This window comes from Globicephala melas, chromosome 9 (genome assembly GCF_963455315.2).
Source record: "Globicephala melas chromosome 9, mGloMel1.2, whole genome shotgun sequence".
NCBI classification, from domain to species: Eukaryota; Metazoa; Chordata; class Mammalia; order Artiodactyla; family Delphinidae; genus Globicephala; species Globicephala melas.
In genome coordinates this window covers 27,039,723-27,055,729 of record NC_083322.1, presented here as the reverse complement: position 1 = coordinate 27,055,729, position 16,007 = coordinate 27,039,723, and the positions used below count along the sequence as shown (strand labels likewise).

At 37.3% G+C, this 16,007-nt stretch overlaps 1 protein-coding gene and 1 non-coding gene across 2 annotated transcripts in view; one reads left to right on the top strand and one right to left on the bottom strand.

Moving 5' to 3' along the window:
- The window catches only part of IQUB (IQ motif and ubiquitin domain containing), a 62,757-nt gene that overhangs the window by 33,595 nt on the left and 13,155 nt on the right, over positions 1-16,007 (bottom strand). The window contains exon 7 of the mRNA XM_030857673.2: positions 2,069-2,279. Coding sequence (XP_030713533.1) covers positions 2,069-2,279 — 211 coding nt within the window. The remainder of the gene's footprint in view (positions 1-2,068; positions 2,280-16,007) is intronic.
- Positions 3,177-3,236, top strand: LOC115853972 (U7 small nuclear RNA). The gene has a single exon (XR_004039812.1). It is a non-coding gene; the product is annotated as a U7 small nuclear RNA (small nuclear RNA).

The following is a 16,007-nucleotide window of genomic DNA, read 5'->3' as shown; positions in this document are numbered from 1 at the left end:
AAAGAAGTTGCCCTCAACATACTGATATAAGAAAAAAAAAAAAAAAAAAGACATAAAAATCAAACACTGTTGGGGCTTCCCTGGTGGTGCAGTGGTTGAAAGTCCGCCTACCGATGCAGGGGACACGGGTTCGTGCCCCGGTCCGGGAAGATCCCACATGCCACAGAGCGGCTGGGCCCGTGAGCCATGGCCGCTGAGCCTGCGCATCCGGAGCCTGTGCTCCGCAACGGGAGGGGCCACAACAGTGAGAGGCCTGAGTACCGCAAAAAAAAAAAAAAAAAAAATCAAACACTGTTGCCCAGAGATAGTCTTGTCTTTGATACAGCATATTATCTTATATAGTTAAATTCATTTTCCTAAATTGATATCATTTTGCTTTTATTACTAAGCAACAGGTTACCTGGAGGAAAAGTTAAACTTTATTAGGAGTTGTAATTCAAACTATGCAATTGTCACTATGAGCCACAAGGGGGCAACAGTTTCAAACACTGGAGTAAAGAATATGGAATGAAAACTATAGTAAATAGAAGAGCTATGTAAATTACTGAGCTTGTGAACCAGAATTTTAACTACAACAAAACAGAACTTTAAATTATTCTTAGAGTTCTAATTTAGAATTTTAGGCCTGGAAGAAAACTAAGAGATGTCTCTTTTATGTAAGAAATTTCATTTCCATTTTCTTCCATTTATCAAAGAGATAGATGTATTACTATTGCTTGTTAGACCTAGTGTTTAATTGTATCATCTTCAGTAAATAGCATATTATCATATAGCTATTTAAATAGACCTGATATCTGACACCTAAAATTGTATTCGATTAGAGAGGAAAGGATGACCTGAGTAACAGAGCACATAGTAACGTCCACAAATAAACAGTATATAAAGAAACAACGTTATAGTAAGAAAATTTACTTAAAGTTAATATTATGAATAATCATAGAGAAGTCAAAGACTATTATTTCTTTGGATAAAAAGACCGTATTCAACTAAAAAAATAACTGAGGCTACTTTTAATTTTTTTAATTCTTCTATGTCATCACAAGAGCCCAACTTCACTTTCTGGTATCTAAGGTAACAAATAACTCTTCTGTTCTGGTTACTTCTACTTTAGAGGTACTCTTGGGAAAGCAGAAGCTAGAGACAGTTGCATGGCTACATCCTTGGGTTTCCCTTCATTCATTCACTTATTCATTCTACCAGTATTTGTTGGGCATGTGAGCTAAACACAGAAAAAGAGATCATCCAAAAAATAAATGAGTCATTCATTTACGGAGCTTACAGTCCAGTAGTGAAATTAATGTTAAAAAAACGTATTGTGGTGTTATAAATGAAAAGTTGGTATGCAGTGAGAACCATAAGATGGTAATAGGATGTCCCAGTTGCACTGTCAGTCACAAAAGGCTTTGAGTAGGTGATATTTAAGCTGAGATTAGAAGGTGGGTATTGGGGAAAAGCTTCAAGAAGAACAGTGTATATACTGCCCAAAGTAGGGAGTGATTGACTTGTTCAAGTAACGGAAGTTTTTAACTGTGTCAATGACTAGCACACATCCTATGGAAGAAATAAGCCATAAAATCAAATGTGTAGAGAATATATATACATATACATATATATATATTTATAATCATTAGTAGAAGGGAATAAAAAGGTATCTCCTGTAAAGAGCAGAATCAGAGACAGAATGCTGGACTGAGGGGTTCAAGACAGTTCAACTCTGAGTTCACAAATTCCCAAGACCATCAGAGAAACAGACTGGACAATACTTTCTCTTTTTATCTCATAGGGATGAGTAGCAAATGAGATAACATACTAAAACTGAATAATTCACAGAGCTGTAGTCACATTTTATTCATCCATTGTTAATATAAAAGCGTTTCCAATTTCACACCAGCCTTAATTCCTGTCCCAAATGTAAGACATTATTCATCTTATAAAATTCTCTAGTCCAGATACCCCAGACATCTTCCTAAAATAATAAGGTTCCCCTTTTGTCTTTAGTAAACCTGTTTTTCCTACTAATGAAAAATTATAAAATTAATATTTTATGCAAAGCCTATTTCAAACTTACGTTCCAGTGCATTGTAAAGAAGTTCAAAATCTTCTTTTGTTTGAGGATTATGCCTCCGGTAATAATCCAATTTCATCCACTCTTCTTTTTCTCTTATCTTCCTTAGTTCTTCCTGTGCTTCCCACTGCAACCTTAACATTTTCTGTCTTTTTAAATTGTCTACCACAGCTTTAGCATGCCATCGTCTGTAGTAAGTCTGTATCACAATTACCTATACTTAAAGAAAATAAAATATGGTCAACCTTATTACACAATGAAAGGCAACAATGACTATTTCTATTCCAATTCAATAAGTACTAAAAAATACTGAGAGTCTAGTTTCAGCTCTATGCCATGTATTCTCACATACATTATAACAGAAAGGTCATAGATAATGCACATCAGCTATCTGACTTTGAAATCTAGTAGCAAGTATACCTTCACAGGAGGCAGTTAGTATGAAGTTAAGAGCACAAGGTCTGGAGTACAGCTTAGTTTAAATCTTCCCTCTGCTACTCACTAGTTAGTTAATTTGGGTAAGTTACTTGCCATCTTTGTACTTTAGTACCCTCAGGTGCAAAACAGTGATAATAATACTATGCATATAAAGTGCTTACCTCAAGCCTGGTACACCACATGTCCTCAATAAATACTATTACTGTTATGAATACTATGTATTGTTACCTACTTTTTCTTAATTGTCATTAGCATAGGCTCATACCTTTTAAAAAATGGTATTTACTAACTACACAGTGGGTAGGTTATATGTGGAAACCACCGAAGCAAACATGTATTTATTAAATTGTAAGAAAAATATATATGTCTGAAGGTATATAATACAGTACTAGAGTTACAAAAAGCTTGCGATATAACTGAGAGATTTTTTGTTTTTATTTAGTAAACTCATTTAAAAAAAGTAAAATATAGAGAGGCTAGATCAAGTTTGAGGGTAGAGAATATGCTGACACGTCCCTTCCCCTCATCCTAACCCCTGATGACTACAGAAAAATTATAGAAGCAGAAATCAATAAAGATATTGGATCATACTGAAGGAGTCCTCCAACAGAACAGAAACTTTAAAGAATTCCCTTCAAGAAAGGAGGCACATGGAATAAATTGAAGAAGGAATTAGTATTACAGCTCTTTTAAAATTTGTCTCAGGTTTTCTGGTCCACACCGGAAAACCCCCCACAGAGCAAGGGTGGAATTTGAAGGAATCTACAGCCTAATCATGCACTGGAGAGGCAAGCTAGAAAACACAGAAGTGTCTCTAAGATGTTTCAACCCCAAAACTGGTGGATCCTGTGAGCAGAAGGGGTCTTAGGGCAACTAACAAGGTGACTGCTTGAAAAATGCAAAAGGGACAGCCTCCTCTAAAACAATTTAGGTAAAGAGCATCAGAGGTATTTGCCTCTAGGCAAAAGTGGTTGGTGTCCCAGAAAGCTGGTGACGCCCAGAATGAATAGAAGCCCCCTCTCCAGAAAACTAGCTGCCTCCCAGAATCAGGCCTTGCACATCCCTGAAAGCCACTGAGGTAAGGCTACAGTAAACAAATGTGTTGTAGCACTTTGGACATCAGAAATTTCAAATACTCTTGAGTACACACCCAAGAGTAACCAAAGATTTGACAACAGCCAACAGAATAAAAGGTTCCTCATTCAGTGTAGAAGAATTTACATTTGTGTGAAAGAGAGTTACTAGAACAGAGGTTCTCAAAGTATGGTGGCCAGCCCACCAGCAGCAGCAGCATCTGGAAAATTGTTAGAAATGCGTATTCTCAGGCCCACCCCACAGTTAATGAATCAGAAATTCTGGGGTGGGCATGGATTCTGTATATTTACAAATTTTCCACATGTTCTGCTGCATGCCAAAGTTTTAGAACCACTCTTTTAGAGTAAAACAAAACAAAGCAAAACAAAAAACAAGACCAGACTAGATAGAGTTAACATTTTCAGAGAGAAAGGAAAGGCTGTTGAATCAATACAAAAGAAGGAACAAAAGACTGTGACAACATTTTTATCTTTGAAATTAAAAAAAAAATCAGTACAATGTGTTTATCTTGGGGGCTATTAAACTTGTTAAACTCATTAAGGATACTAAAACACAGTTGTTTAAACAACTTAGTTTTTCCCTTCTGGCATGATACTCCAGGGATTGGCCCAGGGATTGGCAAGCAGTTTAGGACTAGTAGGAAGCTCTGTGCTGTATTACAAATGGCTTCCTACTTGTGTTTCCTAGTGGCTGATCTTCTAGTCAGTAGAATGGGGGAAAAGACAAAAGAACTGCAATCCAGTCACTTTAAGAGCAATACCCAGAAGGGGCACACATCATTTCCCCTCACATTTCTTTTTTCCAGGCCTTAGTTCCTTGGCCTCACCAACATAGAAAAGAGGTTATAAAATGCAGTTTTCAGTGTTGCAGCCTCATGCCCAGGTTAAGCTTTACTACAATGGGAAGAATAGGTTCCTATAATCTATTCTGCTGATCTACAGAACATGCAGAGTCTAAGAGGGAATTAGTAAGCAAGAAACTTAGACAAGAAAATCTTTTAGAATGCACGTTGAAAGGTCGTAAAAATTAGAAAGAATGGAGGAATATTAAGAGCCATGGAAAATAAATGTAGACATTCCAAAATATGTCTGATACAAGTTCCAGACAGAATGAAGAAAGTTGGATTAGAGAAATTGCTCAAAATATAATAGAAGAGCATTTCCCCAAACTAAAGACATGAGCTCTCAGATAGAAAGGATCCATCACCAAGTCTCAAGCACATCACAGTAAGGTGACTAAGGATTAAGTGAAAATTCTAAAATCTTCCAGAAAGAGGAAACAAAGAACTGAGAATCCCATTGACATCAGACTTTTAATCAAAAACAGCTTCAAAGTTATAAAATAAAATAATTTTGAAAATAAGTTTGAATCTAACCTTCTACACCCACTCAGACTAAAACCCAAAATGAGGTTCATTCAATAGGACTTAGATGGTTCACCTCCCATGTGTAATATCTGAAATAATTACTAGAGAATATGTTCCAACAAGAACAATAAAGAGGGGGAGGCCTTCAAGACGGCAGAGGGAGTAAGACATGGAGATCACCTTCCTCCCCACAAATACATCAAAAATGCATCTACACGTGGGACAACTCCTACAGAACACCTACTGAACACTGGCAGACCTCGGACTTCCCAAAAGGCAAGAAACTCCCCAGGTACCTGGGTAGGGCAAAAGAAAAAAGAAAAACCAGAGACAAAAGAATAGGGATGGGACCTGCACCTCTGGGAGGGAGCTGTGAAGGAGGAAAGGTTTCCACACACTAGGAAGCCCCTTCACTGGTGGAGATGGGGGGTGGGCGGGGGGGAGCTTCAGAGCCATGGAAGAAAGCACAGGAACAGGGGTGAGGAGGGCAAAGCGGAGAGATTCTCTCACAGAGGATAGGTGCCGACCGGCACTCACCAGCCTGAGAGGCTTGTCTGCTCCCCGGCCTGGGTGGGCGGGGGCTGGGAGTTGAGGCTTGAGCTTTGAAGGTTGGATCCCAGGGAGAGGACTGGTGTTGGCTGCGTGAACACAGCCTGAAGGGGGCTAATGCCCCACAGCTAGACGAGAGGGAGTCCGGGAAAATGTCTGGACTTGCCTAACAGGCAAGAGACCATTGTTTCGGGGTGTGCGAGGAGAGGGGATTCAGAGCACCACCTAAATGAGCTCCAGAGATGGGCGGAAGCCGCAGCTATCAGGTCGGACACCAGAGACGGGCATGAAATGCTAACACTGCTGCTGCAGCCACCAAGAATCCTGTGTGCAAGCACAGGTCACTATCCACACTGCCCCCCTGGGAGCCTGTGCAGCCCGCCACTGCCAGGGTCCCGTGGTCCAGGGACAGCTTCCCTGGGAGAACACACGGCATACCTCAGGCTGTTGCAATGACACGCTGGCCTCTGCAGCCGCAGGCTCGCCCAGTATTCCAATTATAACTAACGTACCCATCCCTCCCCCAGGCCTGAGTGAGCCAGAGCCCCCAATCAGCTGTTGCTTTAACCCCCTCCTGTCTGGGAGGGAACAGATGCCCTCAGGCGACTTACACGCAGAGGCAGGGCCAAATCCAAAGCTGAGCCCCTGGGAGCTGTGCAAACAAAGAGGACAAAGGGAAATTTCTCCCAGCAGCCTTAGGAGCAGCAGAGTAAATCTCCACAATCAACTTGATGTACCCTGCATCTGTGGAATACCTTAATAGATAACAAATCATCCCAAATTGAGGTGGTGGACTTTGGGAGCAACTGTGGACTTGGGGTTTGCTGTCTGTGACTGACTTGTTTCTGATTTTTATGCTTATCTTAGTACAGTTTTTAGTGCTTGTTATCAATGGTAGATTTGTTTATTGGTTTGGTTGCTCTCTTCTTTTTTTTTCTTTTATTATTACTTTTTTATTTTAATAATTTTCTTTTTTAACTTTTTATTTATTTATTTTTTCTATCTTTCTTTTCTTCTCCCTTTTATTCTGAGCTGTGTAGCTGACAGGCTCTTGTTGCACCAATCTGGTGTCAGGCCTGAGCCTCTGAGGTGGGAGAGCCGAGTTCAGGATATTGGATCACCAGAGACCTCCTGGCCACACATAATATCAATCGGCTAGAGCTCTCCCAGAGATCTCCGTGTAAACACTAAGACCCAGCTCCACCCAACGGCCAGCAAGCTCCAGTGCTGGACGCCCCATGCCAAACAACTAGAAAGACAGAAACACAACCTCACCCATTAGCAGAGACGCCACCTAAAATCATACTAAGTTCATAGACACCACAAAATACACCAACGGACGTGGTCCTACCCACCAGAAAGACAAGATCCAGCCCCACCCACCAGAACACAAGCACCAGTCCCCCCAACCAGGAAGCCTACACAAGCCACTGAACCAACCTTACCCACTGGGGACAGACACCAAAAACAATGGGAACTATGAACCTGCAGCCTGTGGAAAGGAGACCCCAAACAGAGTAAGTTAAGCAAAATTAGAAGACAGAGAAATATGCAGCAGATGAAGGAGCAAGGTAAAGACCCAACAGACCAAACAAATGAAGAAGAAATAGGCAGTCTACCTGAAAAAGAATTCAGAGTAATGATAGTAAAGATGATCTAAAATCTTGGAAATAGAATGGAGAAAATACAAGAAACGTTTAACAAGGGCCTAGAAAAACTAAAGAGCAAACAAAAATTAATAAACAACACAATAAATGAAATTTAAAATTCTCTAGAAGGAATCAATAGCAGAATAACTGAGGCAGAAGAACGGATAAGTGACCTGGAAAATAAAATAGCAGAAATAACTATCACAGAGCAGAATAAAGAAAAAAGAATGAAAAGAAATGAGGATAGTCTCAGAGACCCCTGGGACAATATTAAATGAACTAACATTAGAATTATAGGGGTCCCAGAAGAAGAAGAGAAAAAGAAAGGGTCTGAGAAAATATTTGAAGAGATTATAGTTGAAAACTTCCTTAACATGGGAAAGGAAATAGTCAGTCAAGTCCAGGAAGCACACACAGTCCCAAACAGGATAAATCCAAGGAGAAACATGCCAAGACGTGTATTAATCAAACTATCAAAAGTTAAATACAAAGAAAAAATATTGAGAGCAGCAAGGGAAAAGCAACAAGCAACATACAAGAGAATCCCCATAAGGTTAACAGCTGATCTTTCAGTAGTAACTCTGCAAGCCAGAAGGGAGTGGCAGAACATATTTAAAGTAATGAAAGGGGAAAACCTACAACCAAGATTGCTCTACCCAGCAAGGATCTCATTCACATTTGACAGAAAAAGTAAAACCTTTACAAACAAGCAAAAGCTAAGAGAATTCACCACCACCAAACCAGCTTTACAACAAATGCTAAAGGAACTTCTCTAGGCAGGAAACACAAGAGAAGGGAAAGACCGACAATAACAAACCCAAAACACTTAAGAAAATGGTAATAGGAACATACATATCGATAATTACCTTAAATGTAAGTGGATTAAATGCTCCACCCAAACACCTAGACTGGCTGAATGGATAAAGAAACAAGACCCATATATATGCTGTCTACAAGAGACCCACTTCAGACCTAGGAACACATACAGACTGAAAGTGAGGGGATGGAAAAAGATATTCCATGCAAATGGAAATCAACAGAAAGTAGCAATTCTCATATCAAACAAAATAGACTTTAAAACAAAGACTATTACAAGAGACAAAGAAGGACACTACATAATGATCAAGGGATCAATCCAAGAAGAAGATATAACAATTGTAAATATTTGTGCACCCAACATAGGAACACCTCAATACATAATGCGAACGCTAACAGCCATAAAAGGGGAAATCGACAGTAACACAATCAGAGTAGGGGACTTTAACACCCCACTTTCACCAATGGACATATCACCAAAAATGAAAATAAAAAAGGAAAAAAAAGCTTTAAATGACACATTAAACAAGACAGACTTAACTGATACGTATAGGACATTCCATCCAAAAACAACAGAATACACTTTGTTCTCACGTGCTCATGGAACATTCTCCAGGATATACCATATCTTGGGTCACAAAACAAGCCTTAGTAAACTTAATAAAATTGAAATAGTATCAAGTATCTTTTCCGACCACAACACTATGAGACTAGATATCAGTTACAGGAAAGAAAACTGTAAAAACTGCAAACACATGGAGTCTAAACAGTGTGCTTCCAAATAACCAAGAGATCACTGAAGAAATCAAAAACTACCTAGAAACAAATGACAATGAAAACACAACAACCCAAAACCTATGGGATGCAGCAAAAGCAGTTCTAAGAGGGGAGTTTATAGCAATATAATCCTACCTCAAGAAACAAGAAAAATCTCAAAATAAACAACCTAAACTTACATCTAAAGCAATTAGAGAAAGAAGAAGGAAAAAAACCCAAAGTTAGCAGAAGGAAAGAAATCATAAAGATCAGATCAGAAATGACTGAAAAAGAAATGAAGGAAACAATAGCAAAGATCAATAAAACTAAAAGCTGGTTCTTTGAGAAGATAAACAAAATTGATAAACCATTAGCCAGACTCATCAAGAAAAAACGGAGAAGACTCAAATCAACAGAATTAGAAAGGAAAAAGGAGAAGTAACAACTGACACTGCAGAAATACAGAGCATCGTGAGAGATTGATTACTACAAGCAACTATATGCCAATAAAATGGACAACCTGGAAGAAATGAACAAATTCTTAGAAAAGCACAACCTTCCGAGACTGAACCAGGAAGAAATAGAAAATATAAACAGACCAATCACAAGCACTGAAATTGAAACTGTGATTAAAAATCTTCCAACAAGCAAAAGCCCAGGACCAGCGAGCTCCACAGGCAAATTCTATCAAACATTTAAAGAGCTAACACCTATCTTTCTCAAACTTTCCAAAATATAGCAGAGCGAGGACCACTCCCAAACTCATTCTACGAGGCAACCATCACCAATACCAAAACCAGACAAAGATGTCGCAAAAAAAGAAAACTACGGGCCAATATCACTGATGAACATAGATGCAAAAATCCTCAACAAAATACCAGCAAACAGAATCCAACAGGACATTAAAAGGATCATACACCATGATCAAGTGGGGTTTATCCCAGGAATGCAAGGATTCTTCAATATATGCAAATCAATCGATGTGATAAACCATATTAACAAACTGAAGGATAAAAACCATATGATAATCTCAAAAGATGCAGAAAAAGCTTTCAACAAAATTCAATACTCATTTATAATAAACTCTCCAGAAAGCAGGCAGAGAGGGAACTTACCTCAACATAATAAAGGCCATATATGACAAACCCATAGCCAACATCGTTCCCAATGGTGAAAAACTGAAGCCATTTCCTCTAAAATCAGGAACAAGACAAGGTTGCCCACTCTCACCACTATTATTCAACATAGTTTTGGAAGTCCTAGCCACAGCAATAAAAGAAGAAAAAAAATTAAAGGAATCCAAATTGGAAAAGAAGAAGTAAAACTGTCACTGTTTGCAGATGACATGATACTATACACAGAGAATGCTAAAGATGCTACCAGAAAACTACTAGAGCTAATCAAAAGTAGCAGAATAAAAAAATTAAGGCACAGAAATCTCTTGCATTCCTATACACTAATGATGAAAAATCTGAAAATGAAATTAAGGAAACACTCCCATTTACCACTGCAACAGAAAAATAAAATACCTAGGAATAAACCTACCTAAGGAGACAAAAGACCTGTATGCAGAAAACTATAAGACACTGATGAAAGAAATTAAAGATGATACAAACAGATGGAGAGATATACCATGTTCTTGGATCGGAAGAATCAACATTGTGAAAATGACTATACTACCCAAAGCAATCTGCAGATTCAATGCAATCCCTATCAAACTACCAATGGCACAGAACCCTATCAAACTACCAATGGCACAGAACTAGAACAAAAAATTTCACAATTTGTATGAAAACACAAAAGACTCCGAATAGCCAAAGCAATCCTGAGAAAGAAAAATGGAGCTGGAGGAATCAGGCTCACTGACTTCAGACCACACTACAAAGCTACAGTAATCAAGACAGTATGGTACTGGCACAAAAACAGAAAGACAGATCAATAGAACAGGACAGAAAACCCAGAGATAAACCTATGCACATATGGTCACCTTATTTTTGATTAAAGAGGCAAGAATATACAATGGAGAAAAGACAGCCTCTTCAATAAGTGTTGCTTGGAAAATTGGAGAGCTACATGTAAGAGAATGAAATTAGAACACTCCCTAACACCATACACAAAAATAAACTCAAAGTGGATTAAAGACCTAAATGGAAGGCCAGACACTATCAAACTCTTAGAGGAAAACATAGGCTGAACACTCTATGACATAAATCCCAGCAAGATCCTTTTTGACTCACCTCCTAGAGAAACGGAAATAAAAACAAAAATAAACAAGTGGGACCTAATGAAACTTAAAAGCTTTTGCATAGCAGAGGAAACCATAAACAAGACAAAAAGGCAACCCTGAAAATGGGAGAAAATATTTGCAAACAAAGCAACTGACAAAGGATTAATCTCCAAAATACATAAGCAGCTCATGCAGCTCAATATCAAAAAAACAAACAACCCAATCCAAAAATGGGCAGAAGACCTAAATAGACATTTCTCCAAAGAAGATATACAGATTTCCAACAAACACATGAAAGGATGATCAACATCACTAATCATTAGAGAAATGCAAATCAAAACCACAATGAGGTATCACCTCACACCGGTCAGAATGGCCATCATCAAAAAATCTACAAACAATAAATGCTGTAGAGGATGTGGAGAAAAGGGAACCCTCTTGCACTGTTGGTGGGAATGTAAATTGATACAGCCACTATAGAGAACAGTATGGAGGTTGCTTAAAAAACTAAAAATAGAACCACCATATGACCCAACAATGGTAGCAATGACCCAACAATCCCCCTACTGGGCATATACCCTGAGTAAACCATAATTCAAAACGAGTCATGTACCACCATGTTCATTGCAGCACTATTTACAATAGCCAGAACATGGAAGCAACCTCAGTGTCCATCAACAGATGAATGGATAAGGAAGATGTGGCACATATATACAATGGAATATTACTCAGCCATAAAAAGAAACGAAATTGAGTTATTTGTAGTGAGGTGGATGGACCAAGAGTCTGTCATACAGAGTGAAGTAAGTCAGAAAGAGAAAAATAAATACCATATGCTAACACATAAATATGGAATTGAAAGAAAAAAAAAAGGTTATGAAGAACTTAGGGGTAGGACCAGAATAAAGACGCAGACGTAGAGAACAGACTTGAGGACACGGGGAGGGGAAAGTGTAAGCTGGGACGACGTGAGAGAGTGGCATGTACATATATACACTACCAAATGTAAAATAGATAGCTAGTGGGAAGCAGCCGCATAGCACAGGGAGATCAGCTCAGTGCTTTGTGACCACCTAGAGGGGTGGGATAGGGAGGGTGGGAGGGAGATGCAAGAGGGAGGAGATATGGGGATATATGTATACGTATAGCTGATGCACTTTGTTATACAGCAGAAACTAACACACCATTGTAAAGCAATTATACTCCAATAAAGATGTTCGAAAAAAATCAAAAAAACAAAATAAAATAAAATAAAAAATAAAGAGAACAACAACAAAAGAATAAAGAGGAAAAATTAAAGAAGTAAGCAAAAACTTCCAAAAAAGGTTTTAAGCTAAATATAACACATTTGAAAAAATTTATATATTACATTGATGTAAATATATAAAAACAATAGGAAGTTATAATTATATAGTAAATTATAATGATGTAATATACATACAATTGTAATTCCAGATCAAGTCCTCACTGAACAGGAGGAGTGAGTGAGGAGGAAGAAGAAATGAAGAAAAGCCTGCTAGGGTCCTTGACTTGTTCATGGACAATATATAGAGCCTGATTAAATATGCATTTGATATTAAAAAATTAAGTCCATTAAAATTTTTTTATGAGTAACCACTAGAAAAATAGAAACAAAGTACCTACTTCTGACCTATGAAAGAACAAAAAAAATGGAAAAGAAAACTTTAGTCAAACCAAAAAAAAAAAAAGTTAGTAAAAATAACAAACAAGAATAAATAATAAATCAAAAACAAAATGAGATGGCAGTAATGAGTACAAAAATATCAGTAGTCACACATAATATAATCTTGCTTACAACAAGAAAGATATAAATACCAAGCACTGAACTCAAGAAGTTCAAGAATAAAATAAACATGATACAAATAAAAAGGTATCTATCAAGATAGAAGAACGTATTAAATTGAAATTTACTCCTTTTACTGTCTTTTAACCAATCCCTCTGTTTACAGTTCACATCTCACTTCCATCTTCCACAGAACCTCCAATTCACTTTCCGAGATTCTGTGGGGCAAACTGATTTGGTTCTTGACGCCAGCCCCCTTGGCAGGCATTTAGATTTTCACTTCCTCTGCTCAAGTAAGTCAATGCTTCCCCATCTGCTTTACAACTTTAAAAAATCGACTGACATTTACTCTTCTCTCTTCCCATATATTCTTTGTTCCTGTATGTTTATGCTTTTCTTATTCCCTTAATATCATTTTATCCGAGTTTGGAAAGTGTTGTAGTGTAGTGTAGTGTCGTTCATTTCCCCACCTAATAGCCTTTCTCTCCGACTTCCTTACTAACGAAATCTCAGTCTTACTGAGGAGCAACAATATGAAACTTTAAAAATGTAATTATCACATAGTCCCAGCAGGGACAGTGAAGTCACATGACCCAGTTCAGGTCAATGAGATGCAAGTTGAATCACTGGCAGGGGCTTTCAGGGAAAATTCTTGAATGGCATCCATGGGACATGCTCCCTTGATGTCTCCCTTCTTGCAGAATGCAGACATTATGCTGAAGGTTCATTAACCATTTTATCATCATATAGTAACAAGTTCATGATAGTAATATTAATTATTAGAGTGGAAGGGTAAAAGGAATTCAGGTTCCTGATGACATCACAGAGCCACCAGCCAGGCCCCGTACAGTAAGAAATTAAAAATTCATTTGGACTGAGAAAATAAGAATCCATCAGGCTTGAATACCAGGCACGAATAAAGTCAGCTACAAAATTAATAGGAAGCAATATTTTTCCCAAGGACACTATGCAGGTTGTTATGACATTAGTAAAATGTCATAACAACCCCTTCTTTGAGTGACTACTATTTTCTTTCTCTCTGAGAAACTTTGTTCTCTAAAATCATAATCTATCATAAACTTTGCTGTCTGAAATTAGATCACTAAGAATGAAACATCCCACTCTTGCCTGAAGGATCTGTGTTATTTCGACAGAGAGAAGCAGCCTTGATTTACAACGAACGTGCTGAACTTCAGAGAAGAAACACATCCACATCTCTCTCCTAACTTTGTTACCAAAGGAACAGGACTCTTTGGTCCATGTCTCAGTCCAGACTTGATGCTGACCCATCTACACGCAACCTTGTTGGACAGAGACAATCAAAATACTGTAACACTTAAATTTCACCAAAACTTCACTCCTCCCCAAAAGTCTATAATAACTCCCCCTTTTCCTTTTGTGTAAATTAGTTTGGACTGAAAACGTAAACATTTTCAGGCTGGAATAATTGCAGGCACTGATAAAGTCAACTACAAAGTTAGCCGCGTGGTTCCCCTGCTGAGCAGTCTCCTTCAGTGCAATGAGTCAACAGACCGAGACTACAGGCTCCTCTCTCAACGTCCTAAGCTGATTGGGCTAGAGCAGCAGTCTAGCTCCAGGTTTCTTGTCAAGCAAAAAACAAAATCACTGCTTTCAATTCTTTTTATTCAAGCAAAATGATGCTAGGAAGTAGCAGAGATAAAATGCATATGCTTTGTATGTCATGTTTAACTGATATCCCAAATGTTTAACAGGGTAAAGGTGTCCACTCTTCCCCAACTGATCAATGTACTTCTGAGCAAGACCTGCATTTTTCATGAAAATTGCAAACTTACTCTAAAATTCATATGGAAGAAAAACTTGCGTTAATAGTCAAGACAGTCTTGAAAAGGAAGAACAATGAGGTAGAACCTAATGGACCAGGCCTCAAAATATATTACAAATCAGCAGTAATTAAAGCAATACATTACTGACATAGAAAAAAACGTATACATTAATGAAAGAATGCAGAAGTCAGAAACAGATGCATATATATATGAAAATTTAGTATACATTACTGTGGAGAGAATAAACTTGAATATTCATGGTACTGAGCAGTTGGCATTACATTTGGAAAAAATAAAATTTAACTCTTCTTCATATCATTTTTAAAAATCCAGATAAAGTTGTACACACACACCAACTATAAAAGAAAGTTATACTTATGACTGTGGGATGAAACAGCCTTTTATAACAATACATAAAATGCAAAAACCATAAAAGGGAATATTAATAAGTTTGACTATAATGAAAGACATCATAAACTAAGTATGAGTGATAGGTGGAGAGAAAATATAAAAATATATTTAACATCTATAAGGAGACAACAATTTTTTCAAATAATATGTACTACTGGTGAAGTCAGCATGGAATGGGCTCTTATAAATGGTTTATGCATACATCATTTGGTACAAGATTTCTGAAAAACACTTGGTAATATCTAAAACTTTTAAAAAGTCATCATTTTTTCCCCTAGTAATTCAACTTCTAACATCTTCTCTAAGTATTTTTTAAATGCACACTACAATTTATATAGCATTAAGATTTTGATGAAAACATGTCTAAATGTCCTAAAAAAGAAAGTAATTAAATTATAGTGTTAACATTGTGGAATAAAATAATGCCGTTAAATTGTTTATAATAAATACTAAAAGGTAGAGAAATGATTGTGATATAATGTTAGGTGTACAAGAAACTTCTTTAAAGTTCCATGTATAATTATCTCCCAATGGAAAGAAAAAGAAAAATCTGGGTGAGGAATTTTTTGCAAATTATTTTTATGATTAATGTCATTTGGAAAAAAAGAAGGAAAATACTATATTGACTATGTTTAGGGTTAGATATTGAATAAATTTTTGTTTAAAATGTATGGTGACAGAATATCAACAAAGAGACAGAAATTTTTAAAAAAAGAACCAAGTGGAAATTTAGGAGTTTAATAGTAAAATAATTGAAATGAAAACACAAAAAACAGGCTCAACAGCAGATCTTAACTGGCAAAAGAAAGAATAAGGAATTTGATGATAGATCATTAGAAACTATCCACTCTGAAGAAGAGGGGGAAAAAAGGTAAAGGAACAGAGACTCAGAGATCTTTAGGACACCATCAAGTATACAAGCATACACAAGTACTAAAGGGAATTCTCCAAACTGAAAGAAAATGATATTAGATGTTAATTTTAACTCAAATGAAGAAATAAATAGCACCAGAAAAAGTAATTATG